The following is a 25,125-nucleotide window of genomic DNA, read 5'->3' as shown; positions in this document are numbered from 1 at the left end:
ACCACAAAGTGGGTAGCATAAAATAACAGACATTTCCTCTCAGTCTGGAGGCTGGGGGACCACCTGCCCCAGCTCTGTCCTATCTCACAGTGGTATCTGGCCATCTCTGGTGTCCCTTGGCTTGGAGAAGCACCACCCCGATCTCTGCCCCCATGTACACACAGTGTTTTCCCCGTGTGCATGTCTGTCCAAATCTCCTGTTTGTGAGGGTAGTCATGACCTCGTTTTAACCTAATCACGTATTTAAAGACCCCATCTCCAAATACAGCCATATTCTGAGGTGCTGGGGGGCTAGGATTTCAACATGTGAACTGGGGAGCACAATTCAGCCCATAACACCACTAAACCTCAAACCAGTGAGACACACAGGACTGTCCCATACCCAGCACACACCTGTTTATATATCCCTCGCATATTTACAAGGGTATCTCTGGGCTAATTCCCAGATGGGTGACTCATCTTGGCGGCTGCTGACACTTGGGTACCCTACATCCTTGCCACAAATATGACCACCACATGTCTTCCCGTTGCAACCATGAACTTTTTCTGGTTTGTTTCTTGCAAACCAGTGAGGTGAAACCCACTCACGCATTTGGCTGGCGTTTATTTCCTTTACTCTGAACCACCTGTTCACTGTCTAGTTCACCGTTTTTCTTACAGATACATAAGGGTATTTTTATACACATAGAAACTCACGCAGGACATCTGGCGAGCATGCACGTGGAGGGGCCTTCTCCAAGACGCAGTTTGTGTGCAGGCAAAGCAGGAAAAGGGCCCCTAAAATCTGGCTTGTGGAATAGAGGTGGGCAGAAGGGAGGTCCAAGCCCCAGAGGGGAGCCGGGCACCAAACTCCACAGTACATCAGTATATCCAAGCCAACCGCCAGGCTCTCGGAGTGGCCTGTGCCCAGGAGCCCTGACCTCGGTGGAGTCCGGGAAGGAGAGGTCAGGCTGAGGTTCCAGCAGAGGCCCCAACCTTGGGCGAGGAGGCAAAAGCGCCGGGCTGATCCCGCTCTCGGCCACTTGGTGGCGCTAAGCCTCTGTGGGTTCCTCCCTTGGGGTGCCCCCAAGGGTGGACTGCGGGAGGTGCGGTGGGCCACCCTACGGGGGCTAGCAGGTGCACACCTGTGGGGTCGCAGGCTCCCCGACCTCCCCTGGCCTTCCAGCTGAGGGCGGGGTGGGCGGATCCTGTGGGTCAAGAGGCAGTGGCTCCAAATCCCCTCCTGGTTCTTCCTCTTAAAGGTTAAGAGGGGAAATAAAGCTGCCCTGAGCCCTCGTGGGAGGGACAGGGCTGAGGGGTCAGCTGGGCAGACGCTGGAGCCAGGCTTGTTGCCCAAGGGCAGGTCTGGAATGTGGGCCCCGCCCTGGGGTAGGGGAGCGTTGCCTGACAGAGCTCTGTTGGTGGGAGGGGACACCCCTTCTAAGTGGGCTTATCACTCTTGTAATGCCCTGGTAGGCAGATAGAGAAACTGAGGCTGGAGCCAAGCTGTTCATTTCTTCTATCCACTCCCCAGCTTTCTGGACTGGGGAGCCCTACGGATAATGGGGTGTTCACTGCAGGGAGGGCAGTGGGGTTCATGGTGGGGTGATCTGATGCGGAGCTGCCGCTCCCAGGCCCCTCTCTTCTTGCCTCCTAGTCCACTGGTCTTGGCCTCCATCTCACCGTGCCACACCCCCCATGGGGTGCTCAGGTCCCCTGCCTCAGGCAGCCAGCCCGGCCCACTCAGTTCCCCCCATAGTCACACCCTCATGCTGGGACAGTGAGCGCCACCAGCCTCGTCAGCCTGCCTACCCGCCCCTTAGGTGACTCTCGGGGCGGGCCCTGGGCGGGGGAGGGCGGGAACCCAGGGAGCCTTAAAGAGCTCCCCAGGTCTCCGCCCTTGCCACTGCAGCTCCCCACCATGGCCGAGACCGCCAAGCTCCAGCTGTTTGTCAAGGTGCCGGGGATCAGGCTGGGCTGGGGAAGGCCTTGGGGAGGGGTGCTCTGCGGGGCTCCACTTTCCAGGGTGGGCTGAGGCGTGGGTCTCCACAGCAGTCTCTGCACCCCTTCCCATGATGGGTGGGCTCAGGCAGCCCTATGGAGGCTGAGTAAAGTGGGGTTAACCTGGGGGTGAAGGGTCAATGAGTCGTCTCCAAAGGGGTTGGGGGTGGCCCTGTCCCAACTCCCAGCCTGGGCTCCTGGACCCAGTCCATCAATCCTGGAGCAAAAGCCCCCCTCCAGGGGGAGGTGACAACCAGGCGGCCAGTGGCAGATGCCCAAGTAGAGCTTGGGGGCGACACGGGAGGTGGGGTGTGTGTGGCTGGCCCAGGCAGCTCCATTGGTGCCAGATCTGTGGAGCCCAGTGTAGGGACTGCCAGCCCTTGGACCCTTCCCCACCCTCAGGGCTTGGGGCAGCTAGTGTGCTGCCAGCCTCAGTGCCCAGTCAGCCTCAGTGCCCAGTTTGCGTGTGAATCACTCAGAAAACAGCTCACTCGGCCCATCCCACCCTTGAGACCAGCCTGTGTGGCCTGGAGCCCAGGGCCCTGGCCTCTGCCCAGGGTCTGAAGATAAGGCTCAAGGGGCCAGGCCCCCGGCCCTCACCCAGCCTCCAGGCTTCCAGCAGCTCTGTGCCCCTCCCCATGTACTAGAGACCAAGTCAAGGGCTCTCACCGGCCACTTGCTGAGGCCATGCCTGACCTAGCCGGAGCCCTGGCATCGCTCCAGTCTCTTGGCAGTGGCAGACCCGGTCCCACCCAGCCTGGTGGCAGGATTCCTGGGTCTGCTCCCTGCCCTGACCTGACACCCCTCAACTCCACCCACCGTAGGCAAGTGAGGACTGTGAGAGCGTGGGACACTGCCCTTCCTGTCAGAGGCTCTTCATGATCCTGCTACTCAAGGGTGTGCCCTTCACGCTCACCACGGTGGATATGCGCAGGTGAGCCCGCGCCTGAGGGACCCCTCAGGGTCCTCTGTCCCCTCAGGCTAGCCACTTCCCCTCCCTCGTGCCCACAGGTCCCCAGATGTACTGAAGGACTTCGCCCCCGGCTCACAACTGCCCATCTTGCTGTATGATGGCGACGCCAAAACCGACACGCTGCAGATCGAGGAGTTTCTGGAGGAGACGCTGGGGCCGCCAGAGTGAGGGCCGGGCACGGCAGGAGAGGCCCCCAGGGAGGACCCCCCCAGGACAGAGCCCAGGAAGGGAGCTATGGTGCCTGCGGCGCGAGGGTCTGACACGAGTTCCTTCTCCACCCCAGATTCCCCAGCCTGGCGCCCCGCTACAGGGAGTCCACGACCGCGGGCAACGACGTCTTTCACAAGTTCTCCGCGTTCATCAAGAACCCAGTGCCCGAGCAAGATGATGGTGAGGAGGGTTGGTAGCCGCGGTGACGATGGGGGCAGTTGTGTCCCAGACTGGGTGTTCACCGAAGCCCCCTGCCCCCGCCCCAGCCCTGTACCAGCTGCTGCTGCGCGCCCTCGTCAGGCTGGACAGATATCTGCGCGCGCCCCTGGAGCACGAGCTGGCTCGGGAGCCGCAGCTGCGCGAGTCGCGCCGCCGCTTCCTGGATGGTGACCAGCTCACGCTGGCCGACTGCGGCCTGCTGCCCAAGCTGCACATCGTGGATGTGAGCGCGGGCCGGGTGCCGGAGGGTGCGGGGGTGTGTGTGGGGGGGTACGGGGCGCGCCCTCGAGGAGGCCCTGACCCCGCCCACGCCCCTTGTCCGCAGACCGTGTGCGCGCACTTCCGCCAGGCGCCCATCCCCGCGGAGCTGCGCGGCGTCCGCCGCTACCTGGACAGCGCGCTGCAGGAGAAGGAGTTCAAGTACACTTGTCCGCACAGTTCCGAGATCCTGGCGGCCTACCGGCCCGCCGTCCAACCCCGTTAGTGACCCCGCCTCTGCCATCCCCGCTCATTCGTCTGCAGCGCCATAAAGCCCTGTGCTCCAGTGAGCGTGTCCGCACATCCCAGGGACCAGAGGGCCCACGATTTTTGCCACCCTCAAACCCCGACCGTGGGACGCTCAGTTTCAGATGACAGCCCAGAATGACAGAGGCAGAGAGCCCGTTGGGCGGGGCGAGCCCATCCCCCCCACTCAACAGGGACAGCGGGGACTGGATTGGGCTCCCAAACCAGTCAGTCCAGGGCAGGGAGGCAGGATGGCCAAGGAGGGTGGGGAGCAGAGCCCTGCCTGGGCACCTCGGGGCTCCCGGCCAGTGGGCGGGGTGGCCCGCATTCCTCAGCCTTGCCCCCAGGGGGCAGACCACTCCCCCATCTCCCGCAGGACCTACTGGGTGGGGTCTGGAAGAGTGAGGTGTGTGCCCCGTGGGGTGGAACAGAGTTCCAGCCTTGGGAAACCCTGGCAGGGCCCTGAACGGCCCTCAGTTCCTGGGCTGGCCAGGCAGGAGCAGGTGGGCAGTCGGGGGAGCTTGGCAGCTCCTCCCCCAGGGAGCAAGCGCCTCATCCATCCGATTATGTCCTGTGGTCCCATGTCCAGATCGTAGGCTGAGGGGAATCCCTGATCCCTCTCCCCCAGCCATCCCCCAGGAGCCAGAACCAGGCTATGACGTCTGCCTGAGGAAGCCATTTATTTGATGGGGAGGGAGCTCAAGGTTTGTTGCCGCTGGACGGCAGGACAGGCAGGTGGACGTTGTGAGGTCTCAGGGGCTGCTCCTCGCCTCGTTCCAGCTCCCAGCAGGATCATTTTTTGCTGCACGTCAGAGATCATCAAAATCCACACCGCTGGCTGGCTTCTTACTGGGAAAGAAGAGGGGGACATCATGGAGGTGTGGAAGGAGGGACAGGGTCCAGGGCTGGACCCTGGGCACAGGAGGGCGGGGCAGTGGGTGGGCACCTCTTGAAGCCAGGGTTGATGAGGGACTCTCCAGGACACCGCCTCCTGACGCCAGGTCCAGGGATGCCTCTCTGAGGATCCGGGTCTGGGGGAAGCAGGATAGGGGAGCACCTGAATCCAGGAGGATCCCAGGGCCACACACCCCTCTCCACATAAGAACCTGTCTCTGAGCCTGAGTCTTGTTTTGGGGGAATTGAGTCACAGAGGAATGAGCACAGCCCCAACTGGTCACAGGTGACAGGCCTTACCTGGTAAGAATTGCTGAGGCCCCACCAGCCGAGAGCTCTTCCTGGGGCTGGCAGCTGTCTCCTCTGCAGCTGGGAAAACAGCCAAGAATGGAGGCACAGGAAGGGGGCCCCCGTGAGGCTGCGGGGTGCCCACCCTCATTTCTACCTGTCAGCCGCCGCTCCAAGCTGCACACGCGCTCTGCCAGGCCCAGTGTCAGTGCCTGCAACCTGGGGGCTGCCTCTGGGCCTGGCACCTTGGAGAGGTTCAAGTCCAGTGCCAAGGGCCCCCCTGAAACGGTCAGGGATGCTCCGTCTTCCTGCAGGGTGAAAGCCACAGCTTGCTGCTCACAGGCTGTCCTGGGAAAGGAGGGGCACTGAGTGCGGTGGCCAGACCCACCCACTCCCCACCCCCCTTCTTCCTGGCTCAGAGCTCACCTGAACCTGCGGGTGATGTCCTCAGCTGCACTCAGGCCAAAACGGGCTTTCTACAGGGCACAGAGGCTAGTAGTTACCATCTGTCCAAGACCCCAGAACTACTGAGGACACCCCAAACCTGCCCGACCAAGAGCTACCTGGGACCCTAAGGCAATCTTAGCACTACAGCTACAGAGCCAGGGGAAGGGTGCCCAGACCCTTCCAGGGAATCCCAGACCGCCCCCTACCGCCCCATAGGTGGCCCGCACTGCAGGTATGGGGAGCTGGGGGCTGCCAGGCACGCCCAGGAGCCCCGTTACCCACGAGGGCCGCCAGGCTCTCCGGCGTGAAGCAGGTGCTCCAAAGCTCCGCGGCGTCTGTCACACTGTGGGGGAGGGGCTGTCAGGCAGGACCGCCCGCAGAGCTGTCCACTCCCCGCCACGGACCCCGCCACTCACTAGATGTTGAAGCCGCCTTGGCCTTTGGCCCCAACTCCTTCCCCCTCGCAGTAGCACACGAAGCGCGCGGGCCCGGTGCCCGGCGGCAGCGTGCAGAGAGGCGGCGACAGCAGCGGCGGCGGCACCGGCACCGGCACCATGGCACCTCGGCGCGCTGAGGCGCTGCGACAAGGCGCCTGCGCTGGCGGGCAGCTGCCGGAACCGGGGGCGGGGCCTGCACCGGGGAGCGGACCTGGGGCGGGGCAGAGCAAAGCTGGGCCCACGTGGGGCGGGGCTTAGGGCCCAGGCCTGTCTGGAAAACAGTCGACCTGCGCCAGGAAGGCGGAGCCATGAAGGTGGAGCTTAGGGTGAGAAGTCCGGCCTGTATTGCTGAGGGCGGGGTCTATCTGCACGGTGCTTGGTCAAGGGGCGGGGCCTCGGGGCGGAGTTCAGTTGTGGGCGGACCCCATGTCTTGTGGGCGGGACTTAGTGTGTGAGCCGTGGCTCCTGGAATGGCCTGTCTCCAGCTTGGACCCCGCGGGCACCGTGAGCTGCTTGCACAGAGCAGTCGGGGCTCCAGCCCTGGCGCCCTGAGAGATGTCCCTTCCAGCCTGATAAAAGAGAACCGGCATCTTAGGATGACTAACCATAGAGCTGGGAGGACTGTCGACGAGCTGGGCCCCTTGTTAACTCTTTAGTCCTGACTTCCTGTTTAAACTTTGTGGTAACTGCCCGGAAGGGATTCATGCATATTGAGGCCGTGTGGGGAAGGCTTATTGTTGTTTTGCAAGTGGGCCCCTGGGTGTGCTATTCCTGTTACTGCTGTGGTGGCTTTTGCTTTTTATTTTTCCCGAATAAATGCTCCTTTTGGCGGACTATCTGAAAGTCTATTTTTCTTTTAAGATTTTCTTTTTATTGGGGAAGGGGTACAGGACTTTATTGGGGAACAGTGTGCACTTCCAGGACTTTTTTCCAAGTCAAGTTGTTGTCCTTTCAGTCTTAGTTGTGGAGGGCGCAGCTCAGCTCCAGGTCCAGTTGCTGTTTTTCTAGTTGCAGGGGGCGCTGCCCACCATCCCGTGCGGGACTCGAGGGATTGAACCGGCAATTGAGAGCCCACTGGCCCATGTGGGAATCGAACCAGCAGCCCTCGTAGTTAGGAGCACAGAGCTCTAAACACCTGAGCCACCGGGCCGGCCCTAAAACGCTATTTTGTCCAATTAACATTTTTGGGGTCCACTTTGGGATCCAGAGAAGAACGAATTCTGGCGGCTTGTGAGCGGTGAGCAAACCAGGTTTGGGAACTCGCTGAGCTGTTTGGACTCGGTGCTTGTGCTCCTGGTCTTGGAAGCCTCCTGGATATGAGCCAAAGGGCTTTTGCATCTGGCGCTCTCCAGGTTTTACTTGGGAATTATTTAAAAAATTTGTTTGCTGCTGTGTGTGTGTGTGAATGCGTCAAAGGCCTATTTGTTTATGCTGTGTGAGTATTCGTTGTGGCACGTTGGCTTGAATTCTTCATAAAGCAAGCCGTCCTCTTAGACAAAAACTGGCTTTCGCCTAATATCCCTTTGGGGATACAGGTTATTTGTACTGAAATAGGTCAGTTGCAGCTGGTATTGGATCACGCTCCCTCATTGAGAAAGTTAACAGAGTGCCACTCGGCTCAGCCCGTGACTGTGAACTCCCTGAGAGTTGGGTTATTTCCCGGAACTGGCTCTAGCCTTTCCATCTGGTTCCCGGTGATCAGACTGTTCCAGAGAGAGAGAGTGGGGTGAGCTGAGGATTAACGGGGTGCTTGAGTTGTGAACTGATTTTGGCGACAGGGCACCCTTCTTCTCTTAGTCCATGTGGAAACTGAATGACAACCGATAGATCTATCAGTGGATCAAGCAATTGATTTATCACCTGGAGCTCAGACAGGATGTATCAGCAGATGCCTTACTGAGGTGGGCAGATGGCACCGCATCCAAGCATCAGGAGGATGGGAGAGGGAGCTCACAGGTCACAGATATGGGCGGGGCTGGCTATTTGAGCTTTCCCACACTCTCCTGGCCCCTCCCCCAGGGCTTCAAGTCCAGACTGGTGTCAGGCAGAAGGAAAAGTACTGATGAGCCATCACCCAGATGGAACAATTATCAATACTTGGATGTATGTGCATCTGGTATTTTTTTCTGAACTATTTACATTACAGATTGTTGTCCTAAGAGACAAAACAAGACAAACAAACAAAAATACCAGTCAGTTATATACCAGCAGAAATGGGAAACAACAAAGAATTGGAATTTGAGACATGCACGCTATGACAAAACCATGAGCAAGTCAGAACAAAACGGGAACTTTCTTTTATAGAGGAAAGGAGGGAGTTGGGAAGGACTGTTAAAAAGAGCATTGGAGGAAACGGAGTTGGAAGTGTGTTGGTTACTCATTGGCTGGTTTGTGACAGTCATTAGCTGAGCTGCTCACAGGCAAGAAGAAAAATCTTCCTTCCGCCTGCTGGGGTAGTAACCTAGAAAACACCTGTTGGAGATGCAGGTGTCTCATCCTGTTTGGGGTAATTGACAATGAGTGGCAGGGCAGGAGAGCTAGCTCCCCCTGCGGGCCCTCCCACTACAATTCTGGCAGAGGTTTCCTTTATTAATTTTCATAAGATATTATGCCATTTTACCCTCAAATTCTTTAGGACATGTCTTTAGAGAACAGTGACATGGCATCAAAGTTGGCCTGGATGGGGACCTGGGCCTGGCCTGTGGATACCCCAAGCAGGGCGAGGATAGAGCTGACCAGCAGTGTCATCAGCGTTGTGGAGGACGGTCCCGGTGACTGCATGGACTGGGGAGCAGGCCTTGATGCCCCCGAGATGCCCCGGGGAAGCTGGCCTGCCCGCCAGGACACCCATTGAGATGGGCTCCTGATGAGGTTTCCCCTGCAGCACCCTGGCCCATCCCGTGTTTCCTCCTGGGGAGGCCGCCGGATGGCCCAAAGCAGGTCCTCTGGGATGTTGGCTCCCAGCCTTCAGCTCAGGCACATCCCCCAATCCACCTCCTCCAGGAAGCCTTCCCAGAAGCTCACAGTTCTTGGTGTCTCAGCAGGGCCTGGATGAAGTCTGCCCAGGTGGGAACCTGGTGGGCCCAGGACAAGGGCCTGGAAATGGCCACCCCAGCAGGAGGCAAGGGACAGGTCTGTAATGGAGACCACACTCTAGCAGGGCTGTCCTCTTGGGGGCCAGCAAGAGGCCAGTGGGCTGGGGGCCGCTCAGCTAGCCAGAGGGGATGTGAGATTGCTCTGACTCCAGCCCGCTCGGTCAGTCTGTCCCAGTTGGGGAAGTGGGGTCCAGACACTCCAGCCACCCTCTTCTTTGTCTCTAGAAACCCTTATCTCTGCCCAATCCCAGTGTACTAATCCTGCAGCTTCAAAACCCACCAGGGTGCAAGCTCCCTTGGGCCTTGGGCCTCTCCTGGCTGGTAAGGGTCAGGCTGCAGCTGGAGGGGCTGAGGGGAGGTCAGAGTCGCGCGTGGAGTGGATGGGGACTGATGGCACATCCCCTTAGCAGTCCTGACTTCTGACCTGGCCCCCCCATCCCCCCCACTCCCCCCCGAAGCAAACACTAGTGAGCCCTTGCCCACCCCTCCGAGATGTCATGCAGAACAAACGGATGGTCAGGTCCCCAGGGAGCCAGCCAGAGCCAGGCCCAGGGCAGTGACAGGTGACTACAGGACAGACAGATCGCAGCCAGGCTGCTGACTTGCTTCCAGTTTATTCTCAGAGGCAGGATAAAGCCGAGGGCAGAGACGGTGGTGGGAAGAGCCAGGGCTGGGGTCTTGGAGCAGAAGCGAGCAGGGCGGGCCGGCCAGGTCCTGATGGCTGGGGTCACCTGGCCGAGATCGCAGGGCTGCAGCTGGAGCAGGCAGAATGGCCCTCCCTGCCCCAGGGTCTCCAGACTCCTTGGGGCTCCACGTGGCAGGGAGTGAACCCCCTCCCAGGGCCTCGTCCTGACTCTCAGCAAAGGGCACCAGCCTCCTCTGACCTCCCCACACGTTCCTGTCCCATCCTCCAGCTACTCCTATCCGAAGCAACCCTCTGAACTCCAGTGGAGACCCCTTCCCCTTGGACCGGCCCCTGTCTGCCTGGGACCACCCTTGCATGGTGGAGTACGTGTATGTTGAATGAATGATGAGAGAATGAATGAATGAATGAATCGGGACTGTTGGGTGAAGCCAGGCCACAGCCTACCCACTCACCTATTTGTGCTACTCCAGGCACTTATCTGCCAAGAAAGAAGGGGGACACGGTCATCGCCCTGGGCCAGCGCCACTTTCCTACCAGGGCTGCCTGCATCTGCCCCACCCACAGCCCTGCAGACTTGGTCTTGGTTGACCCCCAAAACTGCTGAGTCCATCACTCCACCCCTCCCCCAGCCACTGCCTCTCCAGACAGAGGGGGTTCTGTCCCCCCCTGTCTCAGAGTGGGCTGCCTGCCCCTGCTGAGGCCTCAGGGAGCCCCAATGTGCTGGTGTCCCATGTGCCCACAGCGCCTGTATTCTCATAGGCAACCCCACCCCATGGGTTGCATTTCTAGTGCCCACCCCCACCAGGCTGAGGACCGACCCCTGTGTCCTGGGGACTGACTGAGGCCTGGCACACACATTGGGTGCTTGGTGAATCTGGGGAGGGGTTTCCGGGAGAAGAAGCATATTCCACGTCCCACCTCCCCGGCCAGGCCAGGGGCTGTAGATCAAGGTTACCCGGTGAGAACAGACTGCCCCCCTCTAGAGGCCCCAGGCTGCTCCGTGGACATGTGGCCAGGGGACCTGCACCCCTGGCATCCCCTTAGGAGGTGCCTCTAATCCGACCTAATCTCTTCCCCATCAGACCAGCAGCCGCTCACCCATTTGGGGCAGGAAGACGATGCTGTCCTCTGTGAAGCCCTTGGCCTTGGCGTAGGTAGTGAACTTCTCCTTCACTTCGTCGCTCGGGGTCTGGCTGCGGCCTGGGGCAGGAAGGAGAAGCAGGGAAGGTCTCTGCTCCGCTCCCCCCACCACGGGTGCCCCTCTGGGTCCCCGGCTGGGGGGGCACATACTGTAGAGAAAGATCACGTGGGCGTCCTGGCCGAGGTCTCTGGTGCCCACGGTGTACAGCAAGGCGTAATCCTCGTAGTCTGTGTCCACCATCCACACTTCACGCGTGCTGCCCCAGCCTGGGAACCCCAGACCACCCTGGTCGGTCTGTGGGGGACCTACCCCAAACCTCTGGCCCAGCTCAGGGTGGGAGAGGGGTGCCCTCCGCAGGTGGCTGTGGGAGTGGCCCGGATGCTCTCCCTTGGGCTGGCTGCCTTCTCCATCCCTTCCCCCATTTGGGCAGGTGGCCAGCCCCCTGCTTTCTGCCTGCACAACCCATGAACTCTGCAGGGCCCCGTGTTCCCAAAGCAGGAGTCCTGGGGGCTGCAAACACGCACGCATCCCAGAGGAGGAAAAATTTCCCAATGGGGGAGCCATCCCTGGGGGGAGTAAGGAGGCCGTGTCTGTGTGTGTGTGTGTGCACGTGCGTGTGGCAGGGAGCTGCCTGTGTTCGCCTGCCTGGTCAGCAGGAAGCGGGCAGCAGAGATCTGGGGAATTTCCATCCTGGGGCAGGGAGGGGCCCTGCAGGACATGGCTCCGAAGTGGGTCCTGAGCTGGAGAGATAGGGTCCCTGGGCCACCATCCTGAGCTGGGGCACACCCAGGCCAAGCCTTGGATTCGCTGACCTTGGTGGAGTGGCTCTCATCCCACTCATGCACTGCTGAGGCAGGGGGCTGGCCAGCAAGTGTTGCCCAGGGCTGAACCCAGGGGTCCAGAAGGGGGTCCCCACTCACCGGGACTCTTGTAGCTATAGTAGCCCGGCGTGCCCTCTGGCTGCAGCAGTAGACTCCGGGTATTACATTGGTCTTTGCTGTGGGCAGGTGACCCTTGGGTCAGGATCAAGTCCTGGGTGTCCCTAGGCCACCACCGCGGGGAGGGGCGCTCTCGGCCCCGGAAGCCCGCCCGGCTGTCCCACCTGATGTAGATATTGGTGAAGTTGAGGCCACCGTTCTCCATCGGGACCACCACCGACTTGGACACGTATAGTTGATCCTCATTCTCCCGCAACCAGCTCGAGTTGGAGGCGAAGCCCGAGGTGAACCACTCTCCCAGGAACTGCGACGAACAGTCCCCACCCGGTCTGCCAGGACCCTCGCTGGCCCACGGGCGTGGCACCCCTGCCCCTCCGCGCCCAGCCTCCAGCCCGACCCCGCCTCCCTTTTGCCCGCCCCCTCCCAGGACAGGCCGGGGCCCAATCCCCTGCGCCCAGGCCCAAGCAGCCTTTCGGTGGAGCGGACTGCAGAGGGCGGGGAGGGCCCGGCTGCCCTGGACCTGCCGCTGGGCGTCTGCGACGGTGGGGGCGGGCGGACAGGCACCGCCGCGTCCCCGCGCAGACCCCCAGCGTGCGCGAGCCCCCGGCTGTGTGTATGCAGGGCGTGCACCCACGCGCCCTGAGGTTTCTGTGGCCATCCGCTGCGCCATCCCCCTGCGTCATCTCCATCTGCGCGCTCGCGCGCGCGGAGACCTGTCCTGGGACCCTGGTGTGGAACGTGTGCCTGTTTCCTCTGGATGTCATGAGCTCACAGGGGTGACTTTGTTTGGATGGCGAAGGCACACAGGTGGCCCGCGTGTCTGCATGTGCCATGTACACACTCATGGACACATGTGCTTCGGGTGGCCCTTGGAGGTCAGCCTTCTCCTTCCACTCAGCTCCCTTCTTCCCAAGGAGACATCTCAGCTCCACAGAGCACCCCTTTCCCACCTTGGGGATCTGGCAGGGGAGCATCTCACCTTGTCCTGTTGGAAGTCGGGCTGTGGGGAGACCTGGGCCTCTGCCGGGGTCTGCAGGATTCCCAGGGCCCCCAGCAGGGCCAGCCCCATCCACAGCGTGTACAGAGCGGCCATTCTCCCCGAGCTGAGCAGGTGTCTGGGGCCTGGTGGCAGCAGTTGGGCAGAGTCAGGGAAGCGGACAGGACAGGCAGTGGCCACTGGGGACACCCCTATTTATGGGCCTGGCTTGGTCTTCAGACCGCCCACTGGAGGCTCTTGATGGGGGGGGGGGTGAGATGCATTGGCAAAGCCCAGCTGTAGCTTTACCCCCCACAGGGCTGCTTACGTAAGAGGTTCTAACCAGGACAGGCTGTGCCCTGTCACTGGTGGCTGGTGGCAGAGGGGCAAGGGGAGACTTCTCACGGCTGGTCCCTTCTTCCGTCCCAGACCAGCCCGGCCCCGGGGGGCGGGCAGGGGGAATGTGTCTTGGTGCTACCCTGCCTCTGGGGCCACTGGTCACTTCCCACCTGAGACTGTGACCCCTCTCTCACAAGCCCCATCATTGCTTCCTTCTAAGCTTGGTGACCCTGGGAGGGGGTGCCAGTCCCCACCTATACCTGGTCCTGGAGGACCCAGCAGGCCCCAGGGGCTGATGGGAGACAGGCCAGGATACAGAGACTGGGTCTGTCGGTGGAGTGCAGCCACAGCTTCCCCACAGCCAGCCCGTGGGGCTCTGGCTGCAGGTCCCCCTTCTCAGCCTAGGGCCACTCTGGCCTTGGGCACATGCCCCTCCTTAGCTTGTGGCCCCAGCTGCACTGGCTGTGCCCACAAGTCTGGTCCAGCAGCACCCTGTGGGATTCAGGCCTGTCCTGTCACCTGGGGCACCAAGGCCAGGACTGTTCACAGCTGAGCTGTCTCCCCCGCCCCCGACAGGGGATCTGAGAGGATACCTACCCACCTGACAGAGAGGGCCGCCTCCCTCCAGACGCCTCCCTAGATTGACAGGCTGTGGTGACGGGTAGGTCACTGGGGTGCTCCATCTATTTGGTACAAGATGAAGCAGCCCATGTAGGGTGGGCAGCTGCCATGGGGCTTGTCAACAAGGGTCTACAAGGTGGCGGCCTCACATGTCTCCTCACAGGCCAGGGAATGGGGTCCTAGGGATCCCTGGTGGGGGGGAGGGGTTGACCTCACCAGGGCTCTGACGACCCAGAACCAAGCCTGTGACAAGTGCCTGAGCAGCTCCCACCGCAGCCAGACTTGGAGAAGCACATGGGGAGGATGGCAGTGGGTGGATGGCACGGACAGTTTCTGCAATGGCAGGGTGAGCACTGACCAGAGAGGCCAGCCATGGCCAAGGTCACTGTCCCCACTAGACCCAGGCCTCTCAGCCTCTGGCTCTAACAGGCGTCAGCAGTGCAGGCCCAGCCTGGGGTCTGCTGCTGAGGACGAGGATGGTCCTCCTAGGCCCAGGCTCCCCAGGGCAGGGTGGGAGGGGGCTCTGCCCACCCCCACTGTTCCAAGGGCAGTGGTTCATCCTCAGCCTGGCAAGCAGCACTCACAGGAAGGCTGAGAGAGGCTCACAATGTCCCTGGCACTTATGAGCTGAGCAGAGACCATGGCCTCTTGTGAGGGTGACAGCAGCACTGCTGGGGACTGGCGTTTCTCTGAACCCAGGCCGAGGGAGCCCCTCATGTCTGCGGAGACAGCCTGCAGGGCTGGGGGACTGGTCCGTCCTTCCCTTTACACAGGCTGCGAACCAAGTCCGGACCAGTCCCCTTCCCCTACCTAGGTGTGGCCCATGAGCCCGTTCCTGGGGACACACTGTATGAACACACCCACAAGCATGCATGCACGTGTACACACCTGATCACCTACATATACCTGCACCTCTACACACACCTACACATCTACACACCTGCACACACATACCTATGGGGCATACACATCCTCATACACACACACACACACACACACACACACACACCTGAACACATACCTACACACTTACAGACACCTGTGCACCTGCACACACACCTATAGGCCATACACACCTGCACATGCACACCTCTGCACACACACACCTGCACAAATACACTCACACCTATGTGCACACGTGGCCACTCTGTCTTTCACAGAGAAATGTGCATGACTACCTGCGTCTGCATGGAGTCTGGGGGTCCACACGGGCTTCCTGAGGAGCCTGGGCTGGGGGCAGGCAACACCTGGGGCATGGCCCTCAGCCCCTCCCTGGCCTCCCCACCCCAGTCCCTGCCCCCCCAGAGCAGCTGCAAGCCCCATTCTCCCCCCGTGCACAGCCCCCTCCCTCCCTCTCCTGGAAGCTGCGTCTGTCTCATTCTCTTACCACCCTCCATTGTTCCTGTAAGTCTCTCCTCCATCCTCATCCAAATCCAAACCAGGTTGGTCCTCCATCTGGGGAGCTGTAGAAGGATGAAGTGGCTCCTCCCCTAGCCAGGTAAGGAAGATGTGGGAGCAGGAGGGGGTGTCTCTGCTTCATGGTGCGCCTCCCCCTCCCCAGAAATAAGCAGGTCTACCAGGAGTTGGGGCTCTGACCATCTTTATCAGCAGTCCAGGGCGAGATGGAGAAGCCACGACCTCCAACGCCGTGCCCAGCTCTGTCCCATGCCCTTCCGCTCCCCCACAGCTGTGAGCTCTGCACAGACTTGCCTGTCCCCAGACAGCTCTAGGAGGGTTCTCTTGGGTACCCCTGGCTCCGAAGTGGGGCAGCTCCTTGCACTTGGAGCCACTCTGCCCACTCTGCCCTGGGAAAGGGCCAGGCCACAGGGAGGCATGCAGGGAGCTGTGGGCATGCTCTGGAGGATGCCATTAGTATGGTGCTGTGGGACCTGGGGGCCACCAGGTACCAGCCCCCGGAGCCCCTGAGGTCTTTCTGACAGGTGAGACCAGAAGCAGGCCCCTGGATGTAGGGATGGGGACCAGAGACAAGGCCTGTCATCCGCCTCCCCCTGCAGTTGGGGTGTACTTCCAGGGACAGCCCCATGCCTTCCTGCAGCCTCCCCTACTGCCAGCCCCAGGGCAGCCTCTGTGGCTTGCCCAGCCCTCTGGGTGGGGACAGAGCCAGGCCCCCTCGCTAAAGTGCACAGGTGCTTCGGGGGACATCTGCTGTCCAGGGTCTCGAGTCCTGGCAACTGACAGGATGGAAAAAACCCAGCTTCCAGTTAATCCACACAAACCTAAGAAATAAGATAACTTCCTTCAAAACAAAACAGCTTTCTGCCAGAGCATTGCTCCCTGACAGGGGCAGCCCTCGGGGAGCTTTCCAAAGACACAGAGTGTGTCACACAGCAGGGTTGTGGCGGTGCACGACTGAGCGCGTGTGTGCGTGTGCATGTGTGTGCTGTGTGTGTGTGTCCGTGTGTGTCCATGTGTAGTCTGTGTGCACAAACACAGTGGAGACAATGTTTCAATGTCCGCCATCAGCCTGGGAAACCAGCTTTCTTACCAGGGAAGGGAGGTGGGCAGTCAGACACCTTCCCAGGGTCCCTGCTGGTGCCCAGACCTCTCTGTCCGCCAGCCAGTCCCAGTGGCCAGAGCCCACAACTCTCCCTGTCTGAGCCCCTCTCCTGGTGTCCACTCCCATTTCCAATCTGCCTGGAGGACACCAGAGGTGGACCCCAGCATGGACGCCTGGGGGAGGCCCTGTGCACGCCCCTTGTCTTGCGGTCAGCCATGGGTGGTGGGTGACGCTGGACAGCCACCGTCCAGCCTTGGGGCAGCACAGGTGGAGCTCTGGCCACTGGCACCCTGGCCTCATAAGCCTACAGCAGGCGTGTGATGGCTCTGGGGGCTCCGAGGTTCTGGGGTGGGGAAGGCCCCGCCTGCTCGGTTGATGGGGGCCTCTTCACCCTCCCTCCAGCTTCCAAGGACCTGTCAGCTGGGATGTGGGGAGCCTGCCCTGTCAGCCACCACACTTCCCTCCATGCTGGGGTCCCAGCCCCTCTTGCCTGCTCCCTGGTCAGGTCAGAGAGCCTGCAGACGTGGGCAGCTCCGTAAGGGCCCCTTCCCAGACCAAGTCCAGCCCTGGCTCCCACCTGGGCTGTGCTCCCTTCACAAGGTTCACTCCCCTTCTCTTCCCTGCAGAGGGGTCTCAAACACACAGAAAGCCCTGGAAACGGGACAGATCTGCTAGTCCTCCCCCGCCCCCCAGGATGAGGGACTCCCCTCAAAACACACCCTCCCCACGGTCACCCTGTCACCCCCCAGCCGAGGTGGCCCCAGACAGCCTGTGCGACCCCAGGCCTGGCAGCACCATCCTCCTTGGAGCCTGTGTCCTCCTTGTGTGTGTGCTGGGGGGTCCGTGGGGTGACTCTTGGGGAACTGGGAAACGAGGCCCAAAGCCCAAATTACCCACTGTGGGGAGGGGCTTTGGGGAAAGGTGATTCACCAGGGGCTGAGTGGGTGTGGCCTTGGGACGGGGCAGTGGGTGGGGTGGCACAGGGCAGGGATGGGCAGGAAGGGCTGCAGCTCAGCTGTGCACCCACTCAGACCCCCACACCAGGCCCAGATCACCCCAGCCCACCTGCTCCCTCCCTTCCTCCTCAGGAAACAGGCAGTCAGCTCTGGAAGCCCCCAGGGGCCGGTCCTGGGCCCAGCAGGCCCAGATGGTGACAGGGCTCTTGGGCCAAGATAAAGAGACTTGACCTTGCCACCATCGCAGGGAGGGCAGGTGGCCAAGGCTCAGGGCCAGAGGCAGGGGCAGCCCCACAGTTCCAGCCAGCAGCCCTCCCAGGTCCCAGTGCCACCCCCTCACAGGACAAGCTTCCAGGACAGGTCCTCCCTTGCCTTCACACTGTCCCCTCACAGCCCGTCCCCGTGGCGTCTGAGGCAGGAGGGAGGGCCCCAGGTCCTCACTGCCCAGGCCCTCTCCTCGATGACTCCTGTCCAGCCGGTGCCCCCCGCCCCCACTCCGGCATCCCCACGTAGCCAGAGCCTGGTGCGCCTGGGCCCGGTCACAGGGCGGGCACCTGTGTCCTGGCCTCTCCTGGCCCCACTTGTGTCTGATGGTCCGGCCGTCACGCACCCCCGAGGCCTCGCCCTGGTCTCTAAACCCACTGCTCAGAATGGAAGCGCGCACATCGGTCCCCCACCCACTGTGGAGGTCCCCATCCTCACGCAGCCCATCTCCAGCTCCCAGCCATGGGCTGCTTCCTGAAGACCGGTCACACTGACGGGGGCTGCATCCCAGAGGACGGGCTCTGTCTCGTGGGACACAGCACATTGTCAACCTGAGAATATGCGTGTGTGTGGGAGTGCGGTGCTGTCTCCCCCAGAGGCAGTCCTGGGGAGCTAGGAAACCGAGGGATGAGGCGGGAGGGGTGGCTCTCTCACCAAGTACCCAGGACCACCTCCTGTCCCCAGGAGACACAATACCTGAACCGGAACATGTGACTTCCACCTGGCTTCCACTGGCAATTTTGGGCGTTGTGCCACTGACCTGAGAAGCAGAAAAAGGGACTGTCCCTCTGGCTGGAGTGAGTGACCTGGTCAGCAAGGGTCAGGGCTCTGTGAGGAAAGAGGCCGTGTGGGAGCAGGGACCCCCAGGGCCACTCGCACATCTGTGCCTGTTAGTAGAGGCTGGGAAAGGACAGCCACCAAACTGGAGTTCTACTGAAGATGCAGCCCCTGGGGACCGAGATGTGGGCTTCGCCATTAGATGGTGGGGAACGTGGGATGGGACCAGGGAAGGGACACCTGGTTGTCACCACCCCGGCACGACCAGTCCAGGGACGAGGACTGGGGCGTGTGGCAGCCTTCCCTTGGCTGGGCCGTCACTGGCACAGGCCTGCCTTCCCCGCTCTTTTCCCTGTCCATGTGGTGGTTGGGAGCCACAGATGGGTGACGCTTGGGACCATGCATCCTCATTTTAGGGAGAGGGCGACTGCTTCTGTTCACGGGACCACTGTGTCTCCTTCTTGTCCCTTGTGCCTGGGAAGGAGCGGAAGGGCCCAGAGCAGCCAGAGGGCAGCGTGGTCTTCATCTGTGTGGTGCCCCCCTCACCCCCTGCCCGCCCACAGCCTTCCTTCTCCCCTGGGTCCCTGTGTTCACCCCACACAGGGCCGTGTGTGACTTCCACTGGGTGTGGGGGCGGGGACGCGGGTGGGGGGGCTTCCTGTCCCACTAGGTCAGTGACACCCCAGCGGGCGCCATCCTCACATCCCCCTCCCCAGAAAACCCCTCTGCCCTCTGACATTCCCTTCCCTTGTGTATGTGTATATGTGCGTTACATATCTGTGTGTGTGCATCCATGAACACGCATGTATGTGTACAGGTGTGTGTATTATATATGTGTGTGTGTCTGTATATATGCATGTGTGCATATGTGTGTATGTATGGTTGGTGCATATATAAGCGTGTGCATGTGTGCATATGTGTGTGTGTGTGCTCGTACTTTACTCCTTTCGTGACCATGGTCAACATTACAGTTTACAGCTTTAACTTCACAAAGTCAGACTGACGTTTTCCCTCATCCAGGCGGTACCCCTCGTCCTTTTTTCCACGCACCCTACACGTGTAACTGCTGCTGTCTGCGTGGCCCAGGTTGCTTTCAAACTTGCCCCAACGCTCCTCACTCCCCAGGGAACTCAGGCCTCGCAGTGGGGACTGCCTGGTCCCTGCCACACCCCTCACAGTTCTTTAGGGGGCATCTCGCCATGCCATCCACGAGGGGGACAGGCTGGGGAGCCCTTGGCCACACTGCCAGGTGCACAGCAGGAAGGAGAGAGTCTGTCTCTTCCACCCCAAACCCACTCCCAGCTGGAGGCTGTGCTGTCGCAGGAAGTGTGGATGGAGAGGTGGACGCAGCTGTCCCTTGACCTCAGAGGACCAGGGGTGGGGTGGCCTTGAGCCTGTGTAACACAAAAGGCTACACACTGTGCGATTCAAAGTCAGGCCAGACAGCTGTGCACTGATGGGAATTAGGTCACAGCTGTAGGGGCCGGAGCGGGCGCTGATTGCCAATGGGGACCAGCGACCTTTCTGGGGCGATGGGTATTCTGCATCTGATTTGGGCAGTGTTTACACAGGTGTCCACATTTGTCAGACTCACCGAAGTGTACAACTGAACAGCGTCCACTTCAGTGCTTGTCAAATATACAACAGACTTCGTACTTTAGAATTGGGAACTACATAAGGATTTTTTTCAGAAAAATAAAACCCAAAGAAATTCATCACCAATTTAAAAATATACGAAAGGGGGTTCTTCAGTCAGAAGAACGGTTTGATGGGGAGCCGTCCAGGGGGAAGGATGTGGCACAGAGAAAACGCAAGACACGGGGCAAAGCCTGGTGACCCGGGCCTGGTCAGCCCGTCCGTCTGGTGGGGAGTAAAGTTCACTCAGAGGTAACATATGAGGACGTGACAGAAACAGGCCGCACAGAGAGTAGAAACGGAACCAAAGTGCTGCAGCATTGTGTTGCCCAGAGGACCGTAGATATGCTAATTTGTAGTCAACATTAATAACTCAAAGATGAAGTCATAACCTCCTGTTAACCGTGAAAAGAACAGTAAAAAAATTAACAAAACAGGATCTGAAGAGACCTGTGCTCCCCACGTCCACAGCAGCCCAGGGGTGGGAGCACCCCCAGTGTCCACTGACAGAGGACCGGATACACCAAACGGGGTCCCTCCACACAGTGGAATGTCACAGCCCTGAAAGGAAGGAGGTCCTGACACCCGCTACCACGTGGACGGACCCTGAGGACACTGCTCAGTGAAACGAGCCCGTCCCAGAAGGACAAACCCTGCAGGACCCCCTCACAGGAGGTCCCCAGAGGAGTCAGATTCAGAGACAGGAAGTAGATGGGGGTCCGGGGCTGGGGAGGGGAGTGGTGTGAGTGTTTAATGGGGGCAGAGTGTCAGTTTGGGGAGATGAGAAAGTCCGGGAGATGAGGGAGGTGGTGGCCGCACGACAGGGTGACTGCGTCTAATGCCACGGAGCTGGCACTGAAACGTGGTTGAGATGGTTTAAAACACAAAGTAAATTGACAAGCTAATAAAGAGAGGAAATGATGTAATGAAGAAATGACTTAATCCTAAAGGGGGCAAGAAAGGAGTGGGGACAGCAGGTGGGACAAAAGCAGCTGTCAGACCAGGCGACCCACACCCGCCGGGACAGAGGTCACGACTGCCCGCCAAGTGGGTGGACTGGACTTTCCCGAGATGCCACCACACCACTTCCCATCCCAAGTGCCCTTCCTGCCATGTGACTGACACTTCCCATCCAGGGCAGGAATCCTGGTTGGATCCTAAAAGGAAAAGAGTGGATCCCAAAAAGAAAAGAGTGCCCTCTGCTGCTTTTGGGGCCCACACCACGCTGGGAGAAAAATCAGCCCTGGCCAGCACCATCGTGGGGATTCACATTTCTGTTTATTTCATGCTGAGACGAGGAGGGCAGTGCAGATAGTGAGGCGGGGCCTGGTTGGGGGGGTACTTCATCCTTCAACAGGTACCCAGATGGGGTAACCAATCTGATGGGAGAGACAGCGCCAGGATGGAGGGGACACACAGGGGCAGGCAGGGGCCAGTAAGGGAGAGAAAGAGACAGACGCTTTCAGGAGAGGGAGGGGAGGAGGGCTGAAGGGAGGGACAAAAGGGGCCTGCAGCCGCTGCAGGGAAGGGGCTGGGGTGGGGGGAGGCCAGGGGCACAGGGATATGCCCCCAGGGCGCTGCCCTGCCCCCAGCCAGGGGCCCCGACTCAATGCAGGCGTAGGTGGCGAGATGCAGTGGACATGCCGGTGCGTGCAGAGTGCATAGTATGTGTGCACGCGTGTGCATTTCTCCTTGTGCACACATGTGCGTACATAGGCGTGCAAGTGAGTATGCACATGTAGAGGACCAGAGGCAGGAGATACAGGGGGATAAGGGGCCTCTCCTAGAGAGGGAGGTAGCCCAGGGCAGGGGCACCCAGGCGGACACAGAGACCAAGGAGCCACAAGCTTCTCCTCTAGTTTTGGCTCAGGCTGAACCTCCTGTGGCTTCCAGGACCCCACAGTGGGCCCCAAGTGTAAGCCATGCTCACCACATAAGCCAGGCTCCCACAGGGCTTTGGAGCCCCGGAGCCCTCCGCCCCAGCCACCCACTACCCCATCGCTGTAGTGCCACCCCACCCCTCCCTCGAGCTGTTCCCTACCTGTCAGGTCTGGGAAGACCACACTCTCCTCTGACAGGCCATGAGCTCTGACCAGGCAGACAAACCTGCCCAGCACCTGGGTCTCAAACGCCCACATTCTGCCTGGGGCCCAAGAACACAGTGTTGCCCTTAGCAACTGAGGGGGGGCTGTGAGTGGTTGGCTTCCCTTGCCCCATGTGGCCCCAGGCCCAGGAGTACAGCCGGCCTCCCTGTTCCCTCCGCCCCAGCCACCCACTACCCAGAGCACGAGAGGCTCACACAGCAGGTAGACCCTGACGATAAGCTGGCTGCCCGACTGCCTTCTGGAGAACATCAGGGCGAACGTGGTGTAGTTGGTGTCATGTACCTGCACCTCCTCCAGGCTGGCTGGGGACACTGAGGGGACAGCCCCAGGTCAGGGCCCTCCAACCAGCGCCCCCCATGTCATCCTTCCCACCTCCCACCGTCTCACACCTACTGTTGTTCACTGAGAATTTCCCAGGGTTGGCCTGGGGAATCAGCACATAAGACCAGGTGATGCAGCGCTGGCCCCTGTGGGAGGGGGATAGGCAGAGGAGGAAGGTTCTGGAACCTGGCCAGCCTGCTGGCCTTCTTGGCTTCAAGGTGGACCCCAGAGGAGAATTCAGCCGTTGGTTTGGGAGCAGGGCCCCACAGAATGAAGGCTCGGCTGCCCTCCAGGGAGGGCTGTGTCCACCCTGTGCCCCTTCAGGCCACCGTGTCCCTCGGGAGCCCTTTGTAGTTCTGCTCAGCCTGGAACAGGCCCAAAATGCACGTGGCTGCGCGGTGACATGAACAAGGACCCTTCCAAGCTGCAAAGCCCCCTCTTGGGGGTCTCATGGCCCCTGGCCAGCAGCCTGGCGGAGCGGGGCCTCACAGGCAGAGGTGGGAGGGGGTGCGGGCGGCAGTCCTGTGCTGGGCCTGAGGTCCTCACTGACTGTCCAGCAGTGCAGGGGCTTCTGAAAGGACCCACTGGCTTTGAGAAGCATTACATGCAGTCCAGCCTGCCAGAAGGGAGGGCTGAGGCTGCCCACAGGGCTTCGTGGGCAGGGGGCATTCGCACTGGGTGCCCTGCCCCCCCAATCAACCTCCAGCCAGAGCCGAGCTGGACAAGTCAGATAACCCGGGAGTCGAAGCCTCCCCACTGGGGGGTCTGGTGTGACCGAGCTGTGCAGGTGACTCCAAGGGCCAGCGAGGACCGTGCTCACAGCTGGGCTGGGGCAGGGGGCTGGGTGTAGCTCCTCAGAGGTGGGCCTGTGTCCCACCCTTGGCTTCTGGGAGCCTCTGGGGCCACACGACAAACCCGACTTGCTTAAGCTTCCTACTTTGTGTTACTTGAAACCAAGTAACCAGAGGTCTCAGGCCCTCTCCTCCCTCACAGCTGGCAGGTGGGCAAGGAGGGTCACCAGGCCTGTTGAGGAGATAGGGGGGTGGCAGGGTAAAGCCCTCATGGCATCAGTGTCCCCGAATGGGGCCTGTCCATCGAAGTCCCCACGTCTCCCCAACCAGGGGGAGGCCACTTCATCCAGGCAGGCCGACCAGAGCATGTCACCCCGGACACAGCGATTGGACCAGGACGAGCACAGGGCTCAAGAAGAGCGATCCGTGGCCACTGCCAGGCTGCCAAGAATGCTCCTTTTTCTGGGATTGGGATGCTGAGAAGTTTGCCAGCTCAGGCTTATCCTGTGAGGCAAGAACCTTCCTAAACAGACGTCTTGGGCAGGCAGAGCTAAGTGAGGGCAAAGGAGGGGTGATGAGGCCGTGGTCACAACGTCTGGGCTCCTGGATCCAGCTGAACCTGAAACCCACAAGCCCTCGGGCTCTTCTGCATCTGTTCCAGGAACTGCCTCGCCTCTTTGTGTATGCCCCAGAGCTGGCTCAGGTCACTGGCGGCCTGTTAGACTAGGCATGAGGCGGGCCTTGGGACCCATGGTGGACCCAGGCCACCAAGCCATTCGCTCCCCAGGTACAGGCCTGGGGTCCGCACTCACCGCATCATGGCATAGGACACTCTGAGACGGCGGTTTCCAGTTTGCTCAAACGTTGCAATGAAAGAGTTCAGAAATGACCTGTCTGCCCGTCCATATGTGCTGCCCGCCAGGCCAACGACGAACCACTCCCCCTGGAACTGCAGGGGAGGGGGATGGGCAGAGCACAGATGGCCACAAGACCCCTCACCAGGCTCCCAGGCTGGGCCTGCACTAGTGGTGCTGGCCGGAGCCAGGGGCTGCCCTGGGTCTGGCAGGACGGGGTGAACCTGGCCAGCAGCTGGCCTCTCTGAGCCTTAGCCTCCCTGCCTGTGCAGAGGGACTGCGATGTCCTCACCGCACAGGAATTGCCAGGGGTTACAGGATGGAACGCTGACCTAGCAAGGGTCCTTTTCTGTTGGAGGTCAGGGGTTTCCATGGTGGGAGGATGGCTGAGAGCAGGGCTGGGCCCCCTGGTCAGGGCAGGACTGGCTGGACTGGACTCCGGGGCCGTGCCTACAGCTGGCTGCCTCCCCCTCCCTTCCAGCCCCAGACCTGGTCCTCTTGAAAACTCTGCAAGACCGGGGTGATGGCTGGAGGGGGCTTCAGGGTCTGGCCCTTCCCGGCTTCCAGCAGGGTGAGCAGCACCCCCAGGGCACACAGGGGCCCCATCCCTGCGGCACAGAGGGACAAAGTGGCCCGTGATGCTGCTGACTCACCTCTTTATGGGCCCCGTCCTCCCCCCTCACAGGCTCCCCTCCCTGGGGTGTGCCCGCTCCACCTTCCTCCTGGCAGGAGAAGAGGTGGGCGCACAGGCTTGGAGGCCCTCCACCATCCTGTCCACCAAACATGGGGGGCACCTGGGCAGGAAATGGAGGGGCAGGGGTGACTGCTGGGTCTCTGGACTCCTGAGACCCCTGGCTCTGCACCCCCTCGACCCCCGCTCTGAACGCCCCAGGGGAGGACAGAATGCCCTAGACAGGGGGCAGGGCCCCTCTTAAGTCTCAGGGGTCAGGTCCACAGTGTTCCTGCTGCTCACACCCACACTGGCCCACACGTCTCCAAACCCAAAGTGTGGGACAGGACAGGGCCAGGGGCCTGCAGTCCTGAGGGTGCGGGCGAGTTGAGGGGGAGGCCATCCACAGGGACCCTCAGCCGGAGGGAGAGCAGGGGTGAGGCCAGGCCTAGCTGGGGTGGGGTGCCTACGCACTGCTCATGGGGGCGGGAGGCAAGCTGGGGACGGTGCAGGCGGGCTCTGGACT

The 25,125-nt window shown here is 60.9% G+C and overlaps 4 protein-coding genes across 10 annotated transcripts; 1 reads left to right on the top strand and 3 right to left on the bottom strand.

Annotated features, from left to right (window-relative positions):
* Positions 1-1,839: 1,839 nt before the first annotated feature.
* Positions 1,840-4,549, top strand: CLIC3 (chloride intracellular channel 3). The gene is made up of 6 exons (XM_033124107.1): positions 1,840-1,936; positions 2,805-2,914; positions 2,992-3,117; positions 3,237-3,343; positions 3,430-3,605; positions 3,708-4,549. Exons 1-6 carry the CDS (start codon positions 1,901-1,903, stop codon positions 3,864-3,866), a joined length of 714 nt encoding a protein of 237 aa, XP_032979998.1. The 5' UTR covers positions 1,840-1,900; the 3' UTR covers positions 3,867-4,549.
* PAXX (PAXX non-homologous end joining factor) lies at positions 4,548-6,757 on the bottom strand. 6 transcript variants are annotated; one of them, XM_033124102.1, is made up of 7 exons: positions 5,932-6,753; positions 5,798-5,858; positions 5,495-5,544; positions 5,226-5,416; positions 5,081-5,143; positions 4,833-4,917; positions 4,548-4,731 (listed from the first exon to the last, which is right to left on the bottom strand). In XM_033124102.1, the coding sequence occupies exons 1-7, from the start codon at positions 6,069-6,071 to the stop codon at positions 4,566-4,568; spliced, it is 756 nt and encodes a 251-aa protein (XP_032979993.1). In that variant the 5' UTR covers positions 6,072-6,753; the 3' UTR covers positions 4,548-4,565. The 6 variants fall into 6 exon arrangements, with proteins under 6 accessions (XP_032979993.1, XP_032979992.1, XP_032979995.1 ...); XM_033124101.1 differs by having other exon boundaries at positions 5,081-5,149; positions 5,932-6,737; XM_033124104.1 differs by having other exon boundaries at positions 4,548-4,735; positions 5,081-5,149; positions 5,932-6,713.
* A 2,880-nt stretch (positions 6,758-9,637) lies between these two features.
* On the bottom strand, positions 9,638-12,960 carry PTGDS (prostaglandin D2 synthase). 2 transcript variants are annotated; one of them, XM_033121958.1, is made up of 7 exons: positions 12,752-12,960; positions 11,937-12,076; positions 11,755-11,831; positions 10,984-11,100; positions 10,792-10,893; positions 10,146-10,171; positions 9,638-9,802 (listed from the first exon to the last, which is right to left on the bottom strand). In XM_033121958.1, exons 1-6 carry the CDS (start codon positions 12,863-12,865, stop codon positions 10,155-10,157), a joined length of 567 nt encoding a protein of 188 aa, XP_032977849.1. In that variant the 5' UTR covers positions 12,866-12,960; the 3' UTR covers positions 9,638-9,802; positions 10,146-10,154. The 2 variants fall into 2 exon arrangements, with proteins under 2 accessions (XP_032977849.1, XP_032977848.1); XM_033121957.1 differs by having other exon boundaries at positions 9,638-9,778.
* Positions 12,961-19,195: 6,235 nt separating this feature from the next.
* Positions 19,196-24,535, bottom strand: LCN12 (lipocalin 12). Its single transcript, XM_033122073.1, has 6 exons — positions 24,419-24,535; positions 23,888-24,024; positions 22,351-22,430; positions 22,158-22,274; positions 21,900-22,001; positions 19,196-19,383 (listed from the first exon to the last, which is right to left on the bottom strand). Exons 1-6 carry the CDS (start codon positions 24,533-24,535, stop codon positions 19,196-19,198), a joined length of 741 nt encoding a protein of 246 aa, XP_032977964.1.
* Positions 24,536-25,125: the final 590 nt, after the last annotated feature.

Source organism: Rhinolophus ferrumequinum, chromosome 12 (assembly GCF_004115265.2).
Source record: "Rhinolophus ferrumequinum isolate MPI-CBG mRhiFer1 chromosome 12, mRhiFer1_v1.p, whole genome shotgun sequence".
In the NCBI taxonomy this organism is placed as follows: domain Eukaryota; kingdom Metazoa; phylum Chordata; class Mammalia; order Chiroptera; family Rhinolophidae; genus Rhinolophus; species Rhinolophus ferrumequinum.
The sequence above is the reverse complement of the archived record's forward strand: the minus strand, read 5'-3'. Positions and strand labels throughout refer to the sequence as shown.

Excerpts from the sequence above, each read along its gene's own strand:
- LCN12 (XM_033122073.1), bottom strand. The coding sequence starts at position 24,535 with ATGGGGCCCCTGTGTGCCCTGGGGGTGCTGCTCACCCTGCTGGAAGCC. Across the intron at positions 22,275-22,350 it reads CTCAGTGAACAACAGTAGGT|TGTCCCCAGCCAGCCTGGAG; the intron begins GTGAGACGGTGG and ends CTGTCCCCTCAG. Across the intron at positions 22,002-22,157 it reads CGTCAGGGTCTACCTGCTGT|GCAGAATGTGGGCGTTTGAG; the intron begins GTGAGCCTCTCG and ends CTTGGGCCCCAG.
- PAXX (XM_033124101.1), bottom strand. The coding sequence starts at position 6,071 with ATGGTGCCGGTGCCGGTGCCGCCGCCGCTGCTGTCGCCGCCTCTCTGC. Across the intron at positions 4,918-5,080 it reads GCCTCAGCAATTCTTACCAG|ACCCGGATCCTCAGAGAGGC; the intron begins GTAAGGCCTGTC and ends TGCTTCCCCCAG. Across the intron at positions 4,732-4,832 it reads ATCAACCCTGGCTTCAAGAG|AAGCCAGCCAGCGGTGTGGA; the intron begins GTGCCCACCCAC and ends TTTCCCAGTAAG.
- PTGDS (XM_033121958.1), bottom strand. The coding sequence starts at position 12,865 with ATGGCCGCTCTGTACACGCTGTGGATGGGGCTGGCCCTGCTGGGGGCC. Across the intron at positions 11,101-11,754 it reads CTATAGCTACAAGAGTCCCG|GCTGGGGCAGCACGCGTGAA; the intron begins GTGAGTGGGGAC and ends TGGGGTTCCCAG. Across the intron at positions 10,894-10,983 it reads CCACGTGATCTTTCTCTACA|GCCGCAGCCAGACCCCGAGC; the intron begins GTATGTGCCCCC and ends TTCCTGCCCCAG.
- CLIC3 (XM_033124107.1), top strand. The coding sequence starts at position 1,901 with ATGGCCGAGACCGCCAAGCTCCAGCTGTTTGTCAAG. Across the intron at positions 1,937-2,804 it reads AGCTCCAGCTGTTTGTCAAG|GCAAGTGAGGACTGTGAGAG; the intron begins GTGCCGGGGATC and ends CACCCACCGTAG. Across the intron at positions 2,915-2,991 it reads ACCACGGTGGATATGCGCAG|GTCCCCAGATGTACTGAAGG; the intron begins GTGAGCCCGCGC and ends TCGTGCCCACAG.